Source organism: Gobio gobio (assembly GCF_949357685.1).
Source record: "Gobio gobio genome assembly, chromosome: 19".
NCBI classification, from domain to species: domain Eukaryota; kingdom Metazoa; phylum Chordata; class Actinopteri; order Cypriniformes; family Gobionidae; genus Gobio; species Gobio gobio.
The window spans coordinates 3,884,770-3,906,797 of record NC_137112.1 but is presented as its reverse complement, the minus strand read 5'-3'; the positions used below and the strand labels follow the sequence as shown (position 1 = coordinate 3,906,797).

Below are 22,028 nucleotides of genomic sequence, written 5' to 3'. Positions count from 1 at the left end.
TTGATGAACATTAATGACATCATCATCAGTGCTACTGTCACTTTAAGAACCGCCGCTGACGAACATGAGGCGGATCTGACACTGTCCCGCGCATCTCATTTCCTCACAACTCTTTAAGTTCATTTAAGACGTTATTTAACTCATTTAAGACTCTAATATGAGAATACTCTAAATTCTCTGTGTTGTTGTTGTTATTGTTTGTTCATGAGCAAAAGAGAACTCGATGTGAGCAGGAGACTGACGCGAGTCTGTCTGTGCGTCGAGTGTGTGTGTGTGTGTGTCAGAGTGTCCCTCGATTAGCTGACATGAGACGCAGCCACACAGACAGGAGAGGATAATAATAAAAGTCCCTGTCATAATAAAAGTCCCACTGCTCGCGAGATGACTGTCATAATAAAAGTCCCGCTGCTCGCGAGACGACTGTCATAATAAAAGTCCAGCTGCTCGCGAGGCGACTGTGTCATAATAAAAGTCCCGCTGCTCGCGAAACGACTGTGTCATAATAAAAGTCCAGCTGCTCGCGAGACGACTGTGTCATAATAAAAGTCCAGCTGCTCGCGAGGCGACTGTGTCATAATAAAAGTCCAGCTGCTCGCGAGACGACTGTGTCAAAATAAAAGTCCCGCTGCTCGCGAGACGAATGTGTCAAAATAAAAGTCCCGCTGCTTGCGAGGCGTGTGTTGCGTTCATCTTATGAACAATCGCTCCAGCGGTTCCTCAGCTCCACAACACTCGCTCCTGCTCTGCTTCACTACAGTAACATTAATAATCACATCCACATGATTTCTGCCCGAGTCCTGTCCCGCTTCTTTCCCACCGGCTGTGAGCTGAAGACCACATGTCTCAGGATTCTGCGCTCAAACGTGGCGTCATCAAACTACGCCTTTCTTTTGAACAGGCGACCTCTAGCGGACGGAAAACTTACATAGTGCAGCTTTAAGCTAAAACCTTTAGTGATCATTTGTCTATAATTTAAGGGGTTTGTTGCAAGCAGGACAAACACAAAAATAGCCATCAATGCAGAAGTAAACAACAGTTTTTATTGAAAATAAAGCATAATATTTGGCACTTTGGTGTCTGGTCTAAAGAATAATGTAGTGTAGAGGAAAGATGTTGTTCGAGGTACGAGGTAGAGTTGGTTTGATCGTATGCGCTTAAAACTTTAAAACTTCACATTAATGTTTTTATACATGTTAAATACTATAACGTCATAATGCATTTCACCTTCATCTGGTTATTAAAAATGACTACAATACAATATTTGGCTTACATAAACTTCTATAAAGAAAATATATTATATAAATGACTTGTCTTAAATGTGCTGTGAGGATAATTCTATCTTTAAGTAAGATGTGATTAAAAACTGGCAATTAATGTGAAGAAATAGTTCAAAAAGTCTCGTTTTGAGTGAACTATACATGTCAAATGTGTTCAAACACTCTTAAACAATAATAATAATAGACGTAATACTAATATATACTATACTGTTCAAAAGTTTAGGGTCAGAGTTTTTTATGTTTTTGAATCTTCTGCTCATTTATTTGATCAAAAATGCAGTAAAAACAGTGCAATATTATTATAATTTAAAACATTTAAAAGTGTAATTTATTCCCGTGATCAAAGCTGAATTTTCAGCAGCATTTCTGATTATTGTCAGTTGAAAACTGATATTTTTGTGGTTATTTTTTCATGCCTTTTGATGAATAGATTCGTATAAATGTGACTTTTGATCAACGTGTCCTTGCGGAATAAAAGCGGGAACCCTTTGAACGGTAGCGTTAAGTTCTTTACATTATGCGCGGTAAGAGTTCACTGAGAGACTCAACGCCTCCAGCACTGCAAAAAATGCTTTTCTTACGTAGTATTTTTGTCTTGTTTTCAGTCCAAATATCTAAAAAATCTTACATTAAGAAGCATTTACCAGACAAGCAAAAGTTTTGTCTTGTTTTGGGGGAAAATAACTCAAAATTAAGGGAGTTTTTGCTTAAAATAAGCCAATGGGGTAAGCAAAATAATCTTGTTTTCTGTTTAAATTAAGATTATTTTGCTTACCCCATTGGCAGATTATTTTGCTTATTTTAAGCAGAGGTGGACAGTAGCTAAGTACATTTACTTGAGTACTGTACTTAAGTACACTTTTGAGTATCTGTACTTTACTGAAGTATTATTTTTTAGGGAAACTTTTACTTTAACTTCGCTACATTTGAAAGACAAATATCGTACTTTTTACTCCGCTACATTTCTATCAAGGTCCTTAAAGTCGAAAGTCGTTTCTGTAGCAGCTTTGCAAGTCAGTGGATGATATATATATATATTTTTTTTTTTTGCAGACAGCCTATAAGTAATCACTTTTGTAGGGTCATAATTTCCCCAAAAATTTTTGAACACTGATCAGTTTATAGCAAAATGGAGGAAGGCGGTTCCTCGGCACAGTGTGTGCACCCATGGCCATATTAGAAAGTAAGTTTCAGTTTTCTGAAAAGATTAAAGATTAGTTTCGTTGGCATACACTTGATGAATGTCTCATAAAATGTTAAAAAACGTAAATGTGTGGGAGAAAGAGAAGCATAGACATATGGATGATGAAAGAGCTCAGTTCAGTCTGTTTTTTGTGCCTCTGAGATGCCAGAGCACGAGCACTGAATTGAGCTTTCTTTTGTGTTTTTTCACACTTAAACAGACCAATACACACAAAATGTCAACATTTTCATTTTGGAAAGTATTCACGTAAACAAAGTTGATTATGTCATAAGTGAACGTAAACAGTTGGGGGAATATCGGATGTGTATCAGTGTATAGGATTTGTGCATTCTGCCTTAAAGTGACAGCAGCTTTGTAACTTTTATACAAGTATTTAAATGAGTTCAAGATAGTCGTATGCTAGCATGTGGGATGGAGCATCACTGACTGGCTTAAACCACCGTGATGGCTATAGCGTGCATTCATACAACAATGCAACGATAATAAAATAATGCATTGACATAAATAAGGAAATTTACTTTTGATACTGAAGTACTTTTATAAACAAGTACTTCTGTATTTTTACTTAAGTAAAAATAGTTTTTTACAACTTTCACTTGTAATGGAGTAATATTTGACCAGTAGTACTTTTACTTGAGTTGTGTACTTTGTCCACCTCTGATTTTAAGCAAAAACTCCCTTAATTTTGAGTTATTTTCCCCCCAAACACGACAAAAACTTTTGCTTGTCTAGTAAATGCTTCTTAATGTAAGATTTTTTAGATATTTGGACTGAAAACAAGACAAAAATACTACGTAAGAAAAGCATTTTTTGCAGTGCATCGGGTGGGATCTGTCCTGTACATTCATCATGTGTCCTTCCACTCAGGATCAGGTGTTGTTCCCGTATGGATCCGCTCTGGACTGTCTCATCCGGACTCATCCGCGATCCTTCAGACGAGCACGCGGAACAGAAATGACAGAGACGCTCCGAGAGCCAAGCCGAGAGACAGGAAGAAGGCCATGATCGCTCCGGCCGTCTCCGCCTCGCTGGGATCCACCTTCCTGTGACACAAACAAGGGATTCAAGAGGTGAAATCGGTGAATTACAGGAATATTGCATTGTTTTAAATTCATGTTCCTGGTGATCTTGAATCAGAATAACTCCTCCTCTTCTCTGATGACGAGGGCGGGGCAACCTGTCACTCACACGAGATCCACCAATAACAAACCACAACCATCCAATCAACAAAATCAAGCCCCGCCCTACATTTGTTCTTGTTTGGGAAGCACTTCACTCGTACGGCACAATAGAGAAGAAAAGATGCAACTTCCGTTTCATGCTGACTTTAAATGTGATTTGTAAATTAGTGTGTATATATAAAACAGTGGTTCTCAAGCAGGACGCCATCTAAAATAAGCTAAAAATAACATATTTTATTTTAAATTCAACCCCTGAAATAACCGGGACTCTCACAGTCATAGAAAATCTGGATTTTAAAAGTATGATTTCCAGGGGCGTCACTAGGCCCATTTTAGGAAGGCTTTAGCCCCCCCTAAATTTCCATCTCCATTTTCAGCAACCCCTGAAAAGCAACCCCACCCCATAATCCCCTCTCCACCAAACTTTACACTTGGCACAATGCAGTCAGGCAAGTCCCGTTCTCCTGGCAACCGCCAAACCCAGACTCGTCCATGGGATTGACAGACAGAGAAGCGTGATTGGTTCCTCAGAGAACACGTCTCCACTGCTCTAGAATCCATAATTGGCTTAGTATGTACATTATGACTCATAATTGCAACTTTTTATCTCATAATTGGCTTAGTATGTACATTATGACAGCCATAATTTCAACTTTTTATCTCATAATTGGCTTAGTATGTACATTATGACTCATAATTACAACTTTTTATTTCATAATTGGCTTAGTATGTACATTATGATGGTCATAATTTCAACTTTTTATTTCATAATTGGCTTAGTATGTACATTATGACTCATTACAACTTTTTATTTCATAATTGGCTTAGTATGTACATTATGACTCATAATTGGCTTAGTATGTACATTATGACGGTCATAATTTCAACTTTTTATCTCATAATTGGCTTAGTATCTACATTATGACTCATAATTGCAACTTTTTATCTCATAATTGGCTTAGTATGTACATTATGACTCATAATTGCAACTTTTTATCTCATAATTGGCTTAGTATGTACATTATGACGGTCATAATTTCAACTTTTTATCTCATAATTGGCTTAGTATCTACATTATGACTCATAATTTCAACTTTTTATTTCATAATTGGTCAAGCAAGTCCTGTTCTCCTGGCAACCGCCAAACCCAGTGTTTTCAACCACATCATGTTTATTTTAGGTTTCAGACATTTAAATGCTCATGAGTACAAGCAAAAAACACACACTGATGTCTATGGAAGCGGTGAAAACAATCCTTTCAGACAGTTAACTTGACTATGTGTTTTATTCATATCAGATACACATTATATAGTAACTATATAGTTTATTCTTCTCCCAGTTCAGCGGTCACTTACTTTCATATACTTCATAAGACGTGAATGAATTTACGTGATGTAAATCCGACTAACATGGCGCATTTTGACCCGTGAACGAAGGATTTGTTACAGCGAGAGGACGGATGAACGGAGTAATAATAATGAACCACATGTAGGGTTCGGATTAGGGTGGATCCTGAGGTGTGATTTAGCTGTGTCCACTCACTTGGGTCCGAAGCACATGCACAGACTGGCCAGATATCCGTTGGAGAAGGCGAAGAGGATCATGAAGCCGATGAACCAGCCGTCGTGTGTGAAGTAGACCGGCAGATGGAAACGAGGCTGGACGTTACACAGCATGAAGAGAGGGACGAAGATCACCCGCGCCATTATCAGACCCGGCAGAAGCTTACTGTCTTTCCCAGGCTGACCACAGAGAGAGAGAGAGAGAGAGGTGAGGATAGAAGAAACACCCGCATTAAATAGCATTTGTGTTTTGCATTAAACAGAAAATATCAAATCAAGTGTCAATTTCTTGACACTTTTTGATCTCATATGTCATTGACACTTTATCTCATAACTCTGAATTTTGCCCTTTCATGTCATAATTTCATTATTATATCTCATAATTGACTTAGTATGTCATTTATGACCGTATGTCATAATAATTTTTTGATCTTATTTAGATAATCTCATAATTATGACAGACAAAATGACGACAAGTCAATAATGACATATAATTGAGATAAAGTCAAACATTTTACTATAAATCACAATTATGAGATTAAAAAGACAAATTTATGACATAAAAAAATCAATTATGACTTGGTATGTCCATTTTTTTTCTTTTTATCTCATAATTGACTTAAAAAGTTGGAAATATGACACTGTCATAACTGACATACTATCTTATTTCGATTTATCTCATAAATTTAGAATGTCATTTCTGTGACTTTTCATCTCATAATTATGATTTAATATGTCATAATTTACTTTTCATGTCAATATAATTTGGACATTGACTGTTTTTGTCATTATTTTGCATTTTTGTCATAATTATTATTTTTTAAATCTCATAACTGACTTAGTATGTCAATTATGACTGTCATAGTTTCAACTTTTTTAATCTTATTTAGATTTTTCTCAAAATTATGACAATCTCATTGTAGGATTTGGAATTGGAATTCTAGTTTCTCTCTTAAAGGACTGTTGGAGAAGCAACACTCGCCCTGGTGGGTCGGTCAGAACCCAGGAACTCAGTCAACCACAGTTCTTTCAGTTTATGACTTTATAGATGAATGCGTATGTGTGTGGTTTTATAGAATGCACGCACACATATAACACTGCAGCTCGGATCAGCTCGCATTTCTTCTTCACTCCACACTTTGGTGCGTCATTTTTTAAAAGGGCAACAAGTCTTAAAGGGGCCACACGCGCAACAGTTTGAACAAATTGTATTTCATAAATCGGAATTAGTGCTCACCGTCATAATTAGGAGATTAAAAATACAAAAATTGACTTAATCTATCATAATTTAGTTTTTTTGTCATAATTTCACTTTTTTGTCATTTCATCTTTTTCATCTCATAATGACAGTCATAATTTTGTCTTATGTCATAATTTCATTATTATATCTCTTAATTGACTTTTTATGTCATTTATGACCGTATGTCATAATTTTTTTTTATCTTATTTAGATTATCTCATAATTATGACATAAAATATAATTGAGATAAAGTCAAAATTATGACCATAAATCACAATTATGAGATTAAAAATTAATTATGACTCGGCATGTACATTTTTTTCCTTTTGATCTGAAAAGGATGAAATGACATAAAAAGGTGGAAATTATGACACAAAAAGACAAAATTATGATAGATTAAGTCATAATTGTCATATGTTTAATCTCATAATTGACTTGGTGTGTGTACTAATTCCGATTTATGAAATATAATTATGATATTATGACATAATTTTGAGAAAAAATCAAAATAAGATAAAAAGTTGAAAATATGACGCCGCGGCCGTCATAACTGACATACTATCTTATTTCAATTTATCTCATCATTTTAGAATGTTATAACTGTGACTTTTCATCTCATAATTATGACTTACTGTCATAATTGACTTTTGATGTCAATATAATTTGACATTATGACTCAGTGACAAAATGATGACTAATGGTGCGTTCACACCGGACGCGATTCGCGCGAGTGATTTACATGTTAAGTCAATGCAGAGACGCGAAATGGCATTCTGCGGCACGATTCGCGCGAATGAGGCGGCGAGATTCGTGTGATTAAGGCGGCGCGAAGGACGCAAATTGAGCGTTTTGAACGCGCGATTCGCGCGAATCGCTCACACCGGACGCGATTCGCACTGATTGCGCGAAGGTGGACGCGTGTACATTTTGAGTTTACTCGCGCGTGACATTCACTGCACAACAGACGTGAATTCGCGTCATGGGCGGGGCTTCCGCCAGCAGCTCGTCTCGTTGAGAAATGGCTGACATGGGCTGTGTTTACATGTCTTTTTTTTGTTAAAATCTACTGTTAATGTGTGGCAAAATGTAGTTTTAAGACTTTTTCAGTCGATAATGTAGTTGTTTAAAGCTCAAATCTGTGGTTTATTTATAAAGAGAGCGCCTATTTGAACATTTTATCTGCCGTTTTCGGAGTTGTGAGCTCCAGTGGATCAGCGGCGCTCATTAACCCCGGCGAGAGCAGCCTTTCCTCGGCCAGTCCTTCTGCCGTCTCTGATGTCTCTGTGGCGTCTCGAGCTATAATTCGTCTTGTAACGGCCGATCTTTGCTCTCATGGATCTATAATTTGTTCCCTGGCAAATCGTTTAGGCTGAAGGCAAAGAGAAGTTTCATTACTTTATATTTTTAGGCTATAACTTTACGTTACAGTTTTAGCCGACTAGCACTGACTTTGAATGTTTGACTGCATTGTTTGCTTTATTTCATGTATAGCTTATTATACCTCTTACTTATACTTTTGTATTATTGATCAAACATAAACTTGCATTTAACAAAAAGAGACTGGGTTGTGTTTCATGTCATTTAATGTTATCACAGTGATAATCATATTGTCTGAACCAGATATCAATATACAGATTTTCTCCTCATTGTTGTCACTACTAGAGCAAGCTCGTGATTGGTTAACGCGGCGCGAATATCCGCCAAAGTTCAGATTTTTCAACTTGAGCGATTTGCGCGAATCTCGCCGCCTCATTCGCGCGAATCGTGCCGCAGAATGCCATTTCGCGTCTCTGCATTGATTTAACATGTAAATCACTCGCGCGAATCGCGTCCGGTGTGAACGCACCATAAGTATGTCACACATAATTCTGTCAGTCATAATTGTATAAACATAATCTCATGATGTGATGCATGAGCGTTTCTCACCCACATACACACTGCGGTCAGACTGCGGCCGGCCCAGTCAAACATGTTGAAGAGCAGGAAACAAGACACTGGGATGAAATACTTCTCTAGAGAGAGAGAGAGAGAGAGAGAGAGAGAGAGAGAGAGAGAGAGAGAGAGAGAGAGAGAGAGAGAGAGAGAGAGAGAGAGAGAGAGAGAAAGAGAGAAAGAGAGAGAGAGAGAGAGAGAGAGAGAGAGAGAGAGAGAGAGAGAGAGAGAGACAGACAAGCAGTTCATCAGATGCCTTCATATTCAAACATGTAAATATTCATATTCTCCTGAATTATACTTTTAAAAGACTTTTAAATCTCATAATTATGAAAAGTCGTTGACTTTTTATCTCACAATTCTGACTTTTTCATAATTTCACCTCATAATGACATTATCTCAAAATTATAAAAAATCAGGACAAAATGATGACAGTCAATTATGACATACTTTTCAATCTCATAATTTCGCTCATAATTATAATAGTGTCATAATTTCAACTTTATCTTATAATTATAGCTTTGTCTTTGACTTAGTATGTCATAATTTACTTTTTATGTCAATAAAACGACATTGTCATTGACTTATCTCATAATTATGACATACTAAGATATACTGTATAATTATGAGATAAAGTCTAAACTGACACTAAATCATAATTATGAGATAAAGACAAAATTATGACAGAAAAGTAAATTTGATATACTTTTTAATCACATAATTTCTACTTTATCGCTTAGTATGGCATAATTGTGACTTTTTTATCTTATAGTTTTGACTTTTTCTGTCATAATTGACTTTTTATCTCATAATTATGCTTTAGTATGTCATAATTGTGACTTTTTCTGTCATAATTTAAACTTTATCTCATAATTGTTTTAGTATGTCATAATTGTGACTTTTTATCTCACAATTATGTCTTAGTATGTCATAATTGTGACTTTTTATCTCATAATTTTTACTTTTTCTGTCATAATTTAAACTTTTGATCTTATAATTATGTATTAGTATGTCATAATTTTGACTTTTTCTGTCATAATTGACTTTTTATCTCATAATTATGTCTTAGTATGTCATAATTGACTTTTTATCTCATAATTTTGTACTTTTTCTGTCATAATTGACTTTTTAATCTCACAATTATGTCTTAGTATGTCATAATTGTGACTTTTTATCTAATAATTTTTACTTTTTCTGTCATAATTTAAACTTTTGATCTTATAATTATGTATTAGTATGTCATAATTTTGACTTTTTCTATCATAATTGACTTTTTATCTCATAATTATGTCTTAGTATGTCATAATTGACTTTTATCTCATAATTTTGTACTTTTTCTGTCATAATTGACTTTTTAATCTCACAATTATGTCTTAGTATGTCATAATTTTGACTTTTTCTGTCATAATTGACTTTTTATCTCATAATTTTGTACTTTTTCTGTCATAATTGACTTATCATCTCATAATTATGTCTTAGTACGCCATAATTGTGACTTTTTATCTCATAATTGACTTTTTAATCTCATAATTATGTCTTAGTATGTCATAATTGACTTTTTATCTCATAATTATGTCTTAGTATGTCATAATGGCTTTTTATCTCATAATTTCGTACAATTTCTGTCATAATTGACTTTTTAATCTCACAATTATGTCTTAGTATGTCATAATTTTGACTTTTTCTGTCATAATTTACTTTTTATCTCATAATTATGTCTTAGTATGTCATAATTGACTTTTTATCTCATAATTTTGTACTTTTTCTGTCATAATTGACTTTTTAATCTCACAATTATGTCTTAGTATGTCATAATTTTGACTTTTTCTGTCATAATTGACTTTTTATCTCATAATTTTGTACTTTTTCTGTCATAATTGACTTCTCATAATTATGTCTTAGTACGCCATAATTGTGACTTTTTATCTCATAATTGACTTTTTAATCTCATAATTATGTCTTAGTATGTCATAATTGACTTTTTATCTCATAATTTTGTACTTTTTCTGTCATAATTGACTTTTTAATCTCACAATTATGTCTTAGTATGTCATAATTTTGACTTTTTCTGTCATCATTGACTTTTTATCTCATAATTTTGTACTTTTTCTGTCATAATTTACTTATCATCTCATAATTATGTCTTAGTACGCCATAATTGTGACTTTTTATCTATAATTGACTTTTTAATCTCACAATTATGTCTTAGTATGTCATAATTGTGACTTTTTATCTCATAATTTTTACTTTTTCTGTCATAATTTAAACTTTTGATCTTAGAATTATGTATTAGTATGTCATAATTTTGACTTTTTCTGTCCTAATTTTGACTTTTTATGTGATAATTGTGAGAACCAGAGCCTGATCAGTCCCTCTCACCCCACACTCCTCCCTCAGCGATGGTGGATCTCACATCCACAGTGACCGCAGGAAACGTGCCGATGGTGATGGTGAAGGCCAGACACACGGACAGAGCCAGGACCCAGATCTGAGGACACAGATGTGCAACTGATCTGCGTTTGCGGAGGCGTTTAAGTGTTGCTTCCGCACATCTGAGCGCTTACCTTCTTAAAGATGGCCGGGATGGAAGGCGTCTGTTTGTCGTCGTCTCCAGCGTTCGGCAGCCGCTGATCTACACAAGCACAGATGTTTTCGACTTTATAATATTCAGAGAGACACATAAGCATGTGATGTGAGTTACGAGACGTACCTTTCTTCAGCAGGTCCATCTTGTTCTCTTCATCCTCAGTGGGTTTGTTCTGCTGACTCTCCTGATAGTGCTGATAGAACGCCTACAGACGGGAAACAGGCACGGATTGGGAACGCTTCACGCTTTAATGCCTTTAACGCTCGGATCTTACCAGTTTAGGAAGGGCGACGTATGATGCGATGGCGAGGGCGATGACGACACACGCCGTGATGAAGTATCCGAACGCGCTGTCATGTAAAGCAGAACCACCTGAGAGAGAGAGAGACACATCATCTTTAATGCATGGCTTTGTTTTAACCTCTTAACTGTCACCGTCCCGCTGGCGGGACACCTGGCACTCTTTTTTTCGTATCATATATTTTAGTAATTATCAAAAAATTAGGTATCATTCGAAAGCTTACGAACTAAAAATTCATCCTGTGAAAACCGTTTTGAAATTGGACGTTGCGTTACCATGGAAACGGCACTTTAAATTCTTCTAGCGGGCTCCTCCCCCTAGTGGGCGTCGTCATGTTTCATATTACAACATTTATTTCAACTACTTTATAATTAAAATCTTTTCCAATCTTGACGCATATCGTCGGAAAGGTCTGAGTCTCAAGGTTCCATATTTGGTGACCGTTTTGTGACCGGAAGTGACTTTTGGACAGAAATTTACAGGAAAATGCATCACAAAAAAAATCAATGGAATTTCAATGACACCCGGTGGCTATTTTTGGTACAGCGCCTAAACAAAATTCAATTTTTGTGATATCAACTTCAAATTTGGAACACAACTTGGTTAGACATATGGCTTTGATTTTATAGTAATTTTAGATTAAAACATTTTTGTAAAATATATATTTTATATGATATAAAAATATTTAGTACAGAATTTTTTATTTACAGTAAATTTAGACTTCCATAACTTTTTCATACTTTCATATTTTGAATTGCTTTCACTTCAGTAATAATCTGCCGAGTGTCTGCTTTAAAACAAGACCAAACTAGGTCCTCTTAACAGACGAACGTGATCGTCTCTGAGCTCCGCCATAACTTCCGGCAAGTGAGGTCAAATTCGATCGTGGTCATAGATATATCGATAGTAGATGCCTCATTCTACTGATCTGTGCAGTCGCTAATGAGGCATCTACGTATACATCTATGACCACGATCTAATTTGACCTCACTTGCCGGAAGTTATGGCGGAGCTCAGAGATGATCACGTTCGTCTGATAAGAGGTAAAATAATAGCATAAATACTGCTGGGTTTCTCTCAGAAACTGATGGTTTGTCTAGATCAGACCCTTATTCATCATCTGGTGTCGTTTAAAGCCCTTTGAAGCTGCACTGAAACTGTCATTTGGACCTTGAACCGTTTGGGTCCCATTGAAGTCCATTATATGGAGAACAACCCTGGACTGTTTTCATCTAAAAACGTACTTTCTTTTCGACTGCAGAAAGAAAGACATGGACATCTTGGATGACATGGGGATGAGTAAATTATCAGCAAAAGTTTATTTAAAAGTGAACTAATCCTTTAAGGCACTTATAGTTTCACTGACATGCAAAATCTGTGCTATAGACGCATTAGTTTTGACTCACTGGCGATGGCGCAGATCATGGAGAATGCAGCGAAGGTTCCCGCGAGTCCTTGTCCGCTCATGATGGGTGTCGTGTAGGAAGCCGGGAGAAGGCCGGCCATCCCAAAGAGGCTTCCCTGCAGGACGGCTCCAAACGCTGGGAACAACACGACATGCACACGCCTTAAAATACACCAAAAACATGACATTCACGACCCATCCAGCCTACAAGAGTACATTCTTAGACACAAATGTCAAGGTTTTGTTCGTTTTTTTGGGTGGGGAAGGGAATAAATTAGGATTAAAAGGGATTCAAGGAAATAAAGAAATGAGTTCCAGCTCTATTGTAGCCTCACAGTTGATGCAGATGATTTTGATCATGGTGATGATGAAGAACGGCAGCGGCTCCAGCTCCACCTTCACCAGGATGGCGGTCAGCAGGAACACCAGCAGAATGGCCGCCAGGCTCCCGGCGATCCGGATCTTCTGAGGAATTCTGCGGATTCAAATCTCAGTTCAGAGGAGAAGCTCACGGACATGTCTGGCTGACAGTGACTCAAAAAACACAAAAGGAAAACAATTAAGGAATATATTTTCATATATTATATTTTATATATTTTCCATAAAGAAAATCAAGCCTATTTTTAAAAAAAGTTGGGGGAGAATTTGACAGTAAATTGCTTAATTGCCATGAGAATATTGTCACAATGCAATAAATACGGACAAAAGGATAGATATATATACAAGAAGATGGATGGACAGACAGACGGGTGGAAGAATGGGTGGATATGGATGGACAGACGGACAAAAGGATGGATATACAAGTAGATGGATGGATGATGGATGGACAGACGGACAAAAGGATGGATATATATAAGTAGATGGATGGATGATGGATGGACAGACGGACAAAAGGATTGATATATAAGTAGATGGATGGATGATGGATGGACAGATGGACGGGTGGAAGAATGGGTGGATATGGATGGACAGACGGACAAAGAAATGGATATACAAGTAGATGGATGGATGATGGATGGAAAGACGGACAAAAGGATGGATATATATAAGTAGATGGATGGATGATGGATGGACAGACGGACAAAAGGATTGATATACAAGTAGATGGATGGATGATGGATGGACAGACGGACAAAAGGATTGATATACAAGTAGATGGATGGATGGATGATGGATGGACAGACGGACAAAAGGATTGATTTATAAGTGGATGATGGATGGACAGACGGACAAAAGGATTGATATATAAGTAGATGGATGGATGATGGATGGACAGATGGACGGGTGGAAGAATGGTTGGATACGGATGGACAGACGGACAAAAGGATTGATTTATAAGTGGATGATGGATGGACAGACGGACAAAAGGATTGATATACAAGTAGATGGATGGATGATGGATGGACAGACGGACAAAAGGATTGATATATAAGTGGATGATGGATGGACAGATGGACGGGTGGAAGAATGGTTGGATATGGATGGACAGACGGACAAAAGGATGGATATATAAGTAGATTGATGGATGGACAGATGGATGAATGGACGGATGATGGATGAATGGATGGATTGATGGATGGATGATAGATAGATGGGAGGATGGATAGATGGACAGACGGATGGATGATGGTTGGATGGATTGATAGATGGACAGATGAATGAATAGATGAATGGATAGATGGATGGAGGATGGATTGATGGACAGATGATGGATTGATGGACGGATGATGGACAGATGGATGAATCGATGATGGACAGACGGATGGATGGATGATGGATAGATGGACGGATGATGGACAGACTGACAAAAGGATGAATAAATAAGTAGATGGATGGATGGATGGATGATGGACAGATGGATGATTAATGGACGGAAGGATGGATGGACAGACAGATAGATGGATATAAGTAGACAGACAGACAGATGGCTGGATGGACAGACGGATGGATGATGGACAGAAAGATGGATGAATGATAGATATAAGTAGATGGATGGATGGACGGAGGGAAGGATAAATGGATGGATGGACAGACAGATGGAATAGATATAAGTAGATAGCCAGACAGATGGCTGGATGGACAGATGGCTGGGTGGATGGATGGATGGATGGATGGATGGATGGATGGAGGATTAATAGACGGATGGATGGGTGGTTGGACGGAAGGATGGATGGATATAAGTATACAGACAGACAGATGATGGATGGATGGAATGGATATAGGTAGATAGACAGATGGATGGACGGATGGAAGGAAGGAAGGACGGACGGACGGACGGACAGACAGACAGACAGACAGATAGATAGACAGACGGACAGATAGACAGATGGACAGACTATGGTCCTAAAACAAGCTTCATTTTCTTAATGCATATGAATTTGTCATGTTCTTTAGACTTTGCTCCAGAGAGTGAGTGTCACCTCTGGTGGAGGACGGAGTTGAGGCAGGTGAAGGCCAGCAGAGGAACCATCGCACACAGGGTCATCACGTTATTGAACTTGGCCTGTAAGAGGCTGCGCGGGGCTTCTGCCGTCCCATTGGCCGAGAGGTTTGCTTCATCCACAGGGTCTGCGAGGCGACTGGTGAAATACTACAACACAAACACAGAAGACTGAGACACGCATCGGCTGTTTTTCAGAAGGCAATTATTGATTTTGCAACTATTGCAACACATTTTGGTCGTCTAGGACAAAAACCAAACCACCTCACACGTCCTTCTCACACGCACATACACACACACACACACACACACACACACACACACACACACACACACACATGTGATGCAAGAGCAAAATTACCACTGTGGCTGTCATGAAGAAATTCCATGGCAGAAGCGTTCCCAACCCCAGCATGAAGAAGATCCACCACACGCCATTATATCTGTCCCGAGGAGAGACGCAGGAATGTCAGTGTCGAGCTGCAAATGTTTTCTCTTTAAAACTACACAAAACAAAGTTCTTTGAGGAGATTAACTCTTTCCATGCCAGTGTTTTTTTTATTTAAAAGTTCGATTTTTGATCATTTTTACAAAACTTGAATGGCCCCCAGAATACATAAAAAGAAAGAACAAACAAACAAACAAGCATTTTATTCCAGCTTCATGCATTCTTTTATTTTAAGTTTCATAAAATATTTATAAAAAAAGCATAATGGACTGATGGATGAACAGATGGATGGATGGATTGATGGACAGATGAATGAACAGACGGATGGATGGATGGATGGACTGATGGACGGACAGACGAATGGACAGACGGAGGGATGGATGGATAGATGGACAGACAGATGGATGAACAGACAGACGGATGGACAGGCGGATGGATGGATGGACGGATGGATGGATGAATGGACAGACAGACAGATGGATGGATGGATGGATGGGCGGGCGGGCGGATGGATAGATGGACGGGCGGATGGATGGATGGATGGATGGACGGGCGGGCGGATGGATAGATGGACGGGCGGATGGATAAATGGATGGATGGATGGATAAATGGACGGATGGATGGATGGATGGATGGACAGATGGATGGACGGGTGGATGAATAAATGGACGGATGGACGGGCAGGCGGATGGACGGGCAGGCGGATGGATAGATGGACTTATGGATGGATGGATGGACGGATGGATGGATGGACAGATGGATGGACGGAAGGATGAACGGACGGATGGACGGGCAGGCGGATGGATAGATGGACTGATGGATGGATGAACAGACAGATGGATGGACAGACGAACGGACGGATGGATGAATGGATGGGTGGATGGATGGAAATTCTCATTTAAGATTTGTTGACCAGTGTTTTGTTTTGCTCTAGGTTAGGTTTGCTCCAGGGGTTATTCTTTTTCTTACTTTGCTTCAGAAGGCCTTTATTAACCCCCGGAGCCGTGTGGAGGAGCTACATGATGGATAGATGCACTTTTTTTGGCTTAAAATATCAACCTCTATTCACAGCCATTATAAAGCTAGGAAGAGCCAGGATATTATTTACTATCTCTGAATGTATTCCACCGCTTGAGGGTGAGTAAATCATGGGGTCATTTTAATTTTTGTGTGAACTATCCCTTTAACCGGTGAAATTGACTGGAAGACGGGATTTGTGCTCAATAGTGAGCTAAAGGTTCAGGAGATAAGCAGTTAATAAGATATGAGATATTTGGCTTCCCAACCGGACCTCACCGGGACACATTTCTAGTCTCACATCGCATCTCTCCTCCTCCTACCCTGTGAATCTCACGTCCCGGGACGCCCCATCACTCCAACACAGTGATAGAGTAAACATTCCCACGCGCTGCACTGGGAATCCCGCTCGTATCATTGCTCTGGACTCTCTCACTCTCACGCGGGGTATTTATAGGCCTATTGCATATTTAATAACTGTTGCATTCTATCAACTAGAAACAAAGTTTGATGTATTTTGAAATGTAAGTCAATGACTATTGGATGACGCCAAAGTCTTTGCACTGGGAGACCCCGCCCCCTGTGGAGACTCCTCCCACTTTGAGTTCACGCCCCTTTTTGGAGATCTCCGGTGTAACTGAACATCTGGGGCTACTCTTAAGCAGATGTGAGCTAAGTTTGTCTTCGTTTACAGTGTGAAACTCACACAATGCCACTTTGTTCTTGTTATCTGCCTATCTAGTGTCAACCCGAGTCAGAAGGGCTGGCAAAACAGCGAGATAAGCCTTAAACTGCTGCTCAACTCACTTGTCTTTGGGCACCTGAGGGTCCATGTCTGTGAGATTCCGGATTTTAACGTTCAAGCACCTGGAAAAAACATGGACAAGTTCAGATGCAGGACAAAAAACGGAAGAAAGTGATGAGAAAGTGTTCAATGAAAACAAAAAAACACCTTCTGATAAGACAAATAATGTACTGTAAGTACAATCAGATGTTTATAGATTATAAACAAAACTTTCAATTTCCAAAACTAAGTTATAGTTCATTTTTAAACCCTAAACTAAACACAAATAAATGCAGACTATGCCTATTTTCTTTCTCTTTTTTGGCACTTTTGGCATGAAATCTTACATATTTAATTCTCATAAAGACAGAGTTAACCTAACCTCTGCGATGCTCTTTTAGTTTAGGATTTATAATTAGAACGATATCAAATAAAAATACATAGAATCATAAACACATACCATACATTGTGCAAAACTTTCAAAAAGCATATTCCATAACTTGCAATCTTAACTAAGCAGCAAAATGAGACCTAACAAAAAGTTTCACAATCACTGTGAATACTTGCATTTAAAAAAAAAAAAAGTGAAGTGAAATACTTACTGTTTCTGACCCCGGCGAGCACTAAAGTATGTTCACACTAGTTCTGCTCTGCACAGCTGCAGGAGGCTTAAGCCTACGCTTATCTGACTCCGCCCCCCTCATGCATATGTAATGAGGGGCTGGAGGGCTCGTTAACTGATAGCGGGGCTTATCTGAGCATTTGCACCAGCAACACAGAAAAACATACAGAAAAACACACGAAACGCGTCTACAAAACAACAGAAACCACTGAAATTCAGGGGTCATAAATGGCCATGAATAAAAGTTATTCAATTAATAAATAATCAATCATTGCTGCAAAATGGACCTGTCGGGATGGTTCTCGTGGAAAATTTCATTATTTTTATTGTAGAATTCAATTTACAAACATTCAGCCATCACAGTCCGTGATCAAATACATCAAATAATTACAATATTAACATTAAAATATTAGTTAATTAGTTATTGCTTCCTATTTACAATGGTTACTATCAACTGTTTTCATTGCGGGTTTTTTTAATAAATAAATTGTATTAAAACCAGACCAAAAATCCTAATAACTAAACTAAATCATAATAATTATTAATGTTAATAACAATATAGGGAACCCACTACAATAACAAAAAAAACATGCCCAAATGTATTGTACATGTTTTTTAATTAAAGGCACAATATGTAATTTTTTTGAAAACAAAGGCGTGTCTTGACTCTTGAGTGGGCGGAGCTTTTATTCTGCCTCCGCTTCTTCTGCTCGTGTGTGTGAGTGTGTGTGTGTGTGTGTGTGTGTGTGTGTGTGTGTGTGTGTGTGTGTGTGTAACGCAGCGCTGTTTGATCATATCACACACATGTGAGTGTGTTAAAGTGATGTTATAATGCTACCATGAGACACTTGTTCACACTGCAGTGAGCGAGATCATATTAGGCGGTAAAACATGTAAACTAACAACAGCAGATTTACACAATAAGACTGACTGTGTTGAGCTGGAGAACAATGATCAGTTTCTGTCCATCAATGATCCAAACACTGTCTAATAAAACAAATCAGATATTAAAGCGGCGCTAGTGTTTCCATGGTTACTACACAATAAAACCGGAGGGTAACGTGGGTATGATGTCACTGATAGACGGTGTCCTGGTTAAAAATGATGATTTCCCTGGATTTAAACATTCTTGGAAACATTTGAGATAATGCACACAAGTCAACAAAATATATAACACTGCTCTAGTGGGTTTTGAATTTTTCAATCCGAAAAACGTACATATTGCGCCTTTAATACATAAAAAAAAATGAGATTTCAGTGATATTTTGACCACTCAAATAGGAAATGTCGCCGGTTTCTATTTCAGAAATCTGGCCACCTTATCTTACACACAGAAGGCACTGGCACACGTGGCACGTCGGGTTATCATGTGCCAGCGGATGGAGGCATGTACCGCTGACACTAGTGTGTGTGTATGTGTGTGTGTGTGCGGATGGAGTGCGTCATGTGCCACTGAAGATCGGGGAACATGACGCCGTATGTGTCGTAACTCCTCCAGACGGATGAGTTCAGCAGATATACTGACGTAATACTGACACAAAATCGTAAATAAATAACATTTATGTGCTACTGAATGTCGTTGATCATGCAAACTGCGAATTCTAGGAAACACACTATCACCGATCATACAAATACTGCATTGAAAGTCTCATCTGTGATTGTAAAGCTTTATATTTGCGTCCGGATAACACTGGCCAGTGCAAGAAGGACCAAAACTCCTGACAGATCCACAGGTGTGTATTTGTTATGTGTCAGTGTGTTAGACGGTACCGAAAACAGCTAATCAGAGTCAGATATTGATCTAAATATACATCATTTAATATGTGGTTAGTGGTTCACAGACACGGCATGAAAAATGTCACACTCAGCCTCATGGACGAAACCCACGGGTTGCATCTTAAAAATGCTGAAGCGGACAGAACTAATCACGAGACCATATGGGAAGTGTGTCTTTTGTCCACAGGTCATGATCATGAGCAGTTCAGCTGAGTTCTCCAGTATGAAATGTTGATTTCTCAGCCCACGCGCGAGCCGTGAACTCTGTGTACCAGGCGTTCAACATCGTCTCAGAGATAGAGGCGTCAGCTGCCCTCACTCCTTTAGTCGGCCTACAACAGGCAAATATTTGAGATATGACCTGAACCGCTGGTTTTATCAGGTGAAAAGAGCCGTTTTGGGCCAACAGCTCAAGTTATGTATGATGGAAACCGTTGAGTCGAAGAATGATTTCCCCACAGAAATGTTTTTGCAGATAAGAGCTGACATGCAGAAATACAACTTGGCAAAACCACGCTTGGAAAACGAGTGAATTACGGCGAGCAGAGCCGCAGACACACCCAGGCATAAACAAGCCAGAGAATACTGTTCAATACACACTCAGAAAAAAAGTACAGTGGAGGTACAATTCTGTTCTTTGGGGAACAAAACGTATAACTGTACTTTTAAAGGTACACATTTGGTCCTTAGGGTACAGTTATACCATTGTTTTCCTCACAGGGCAAGTTCAAGTTTGGCTCCAACCCTGAAGACGTCTATAGAAGCTCTTATTGAGAATTAACAGAGGTTTAGATGTTGGTGGTCACCATTATGGAGATCAGTGTTTAATTTAGTTGGCCAGTTTCACTCTTGGCTTTTTATGTGAGTTTGTGTTTTTTGTTACAGTGTTAACAAAACACATAATCTGTTCAAATCTAAATAAACAAAACTTATCATGAAGAAAAATGTTTGACAAAACTCCTCGCCGACTGAAAATATTAATTAATAATATTCACCAACAATACTTTCTTGCCACAGATCAGATATTCTGAATTTTGATTTTTAAATACGTTCTAGGGGGAAAAAAGTTTAGACGCACACACATATCAAGAATCAACATGTGAATCTCAACAATGGTGACATACCTGAAGCCTTGTTTATCCAAACGGACGAGGCGTAAACATTTTCATTTAGTTTCGTGATTTTTTTTTAAAATCAAACTTGGATCTTTATTTTCATTAAAAGGGCTTATTTATGCTTTTGTAGGCTCATTTTGTAAATATAAGCAACTGATATGTATGTGCAAACTGGTGATGAGACGTCATGCTCGGCTAGATTCGCCTCGAACTTATTTTCGGATGCGGAGACGTGCGGAAAGTTGAAAAAAGTGCGCTGCACACCGCCCACTCCGCAATGACGTCATTTTGCCGCACCCTCGCGCTCCTGCGGACGCGTCGAGCATAAACAAGATTTAATGCTGCTATGCATGCTGGGAGTCATGAGTTTTATACTGTGGTGGTTTAGTAGGGTTGGAGCTAAACTCTCATCAGCTCTCTAGGACCGAACTTGCCTTCGCCTGACTTAGAGGTACAAAAATATACCCCAGTGACGGCCACTTGTACCTTAAAAGGTACAATTTTTTTTTTTTTTTTTTTTTTTTAAGAGTGTATACACTCAAAAAAACTTTTTTCAATACTTACACATTTGAATTATAGTAAAATTTCATCAAATTGAATTGAATAATCCTTACAAATTATTCATATTATGTACAAAAAAAAAAACTAGAGCATATTTCTAAAATGTTGTATACGTTTTAAACTTATTAAAGCTGCTGTCCGTAACTTTTTTTGTGTTCAAGATTTACTAAAATGATATGAGAATGTACAACATGAATTCATTTTAATGCAACATTAGCTGCAGGTTTTGGTGATGATGATGAGGCCCTCTAGTGGCAAAACAGGCTCAATTACTGTATTATGCAGAAATGCATCTATGCGGGCATGTGGACGTTTACTGTATATGGGAAGTTTAAAGACATTATCCCCCGGTTCCACAGACCAGGCTTAAACGAGTCCCGGACTAAAATATATGTTTGAGCTGTTTTAACTGAAAGCACTGAAAGATCTTAAAATGTCAGTGTCATAGTTTTATCTAAGGCACGTTTATAAAAGCTTCATAAACCGAACTAAGGTTTAATCCTGGCTTAATCTAAGCCCTGTCTGTGAAACCAGGTCGAATGGACACTGTTAATGGAATTGAATCAAAACTGAATG

General features: G+C 38.1%; 1 protein-coding gene across 4 annotated transcripts in view; it reads right to left on the bottom strand.

Annotated features, from left to right (window-relative positions):
- Nucleotides 1-1,026: 1,026 nt before the first annotated feature.
- Nucleotides 1,027-22,028, bottom strand: part of slc29a1b (solute carrier family 29 member 1b) — a 34,659-nt gene continuing 13,657 nt past the window's right edge. For 2 of the 4 annotated variants that reach the window (XM_079845213.1, XM_079845212.1), the window contains exons 2-13: nucleotides 17,402-17,461; nucleotides 15,491-15,572; nucleotides 15,110-15,279; nucleotides 13,025-13,164; nucleotides 12,691-12,825; nucleotides 11,258-11,355; nucleotides 11,107-11,188; nucleotides 10,961-11,028; nucleotides 10,776-10,884; nucleotides 8,391-8,476; nucleotides 5,205-5,404; nucleotides 1,027-3,524 (exon numbers count right to left, since the gene is read on the bottom strand). In XM_079845213.1, the coding sequence (XP_079701339.1) occupies nucleotides 3,413-3,524; nucleotides 5,205-5,404; nucleotides 8,391-8,476; nucleotides 10,776-10,884; nucleotides 10,961-11,028; nucleotides 11,107-11,188; nucleotides 11,258-11,355; nucleotides 12,691-12,825; nucleotides 13,025-13,164; nucleotides 15,110-15,279; nucleotides 15,491-15,572; nucleotides 17,402-17,427 (1,308 nt within the window). In that variant the 5' untranslated portion in view covers nucleotides 17,428-17,461 and the 3' untranslated portion in view covers nucleotides 1,027-3,412. Of the gene's footprint in view, nucleotides 3,525-5,204; nucleotides 5,405-8,390; nucleotides 8,477-10,775; nucleotides 10,885-10,960; nucleotides 11,029-11,106; nucleotides 11,189-11,257; nucleotides 11,356-12,690; nucleotides 12,826-13,024; nucleotides 13,165-15,109; nucleotides 15,280-15,490; nucleotides 15,573-17,401; nucleotides 17,462-17,838; nucleotides 17,956-17,980; nucleotides 18,066-22,028 lie in introns of those variants that run through there. The other 2 variants (XM_079845211.1, XM_079845214.1) reach the window with 2 other exon arrangements.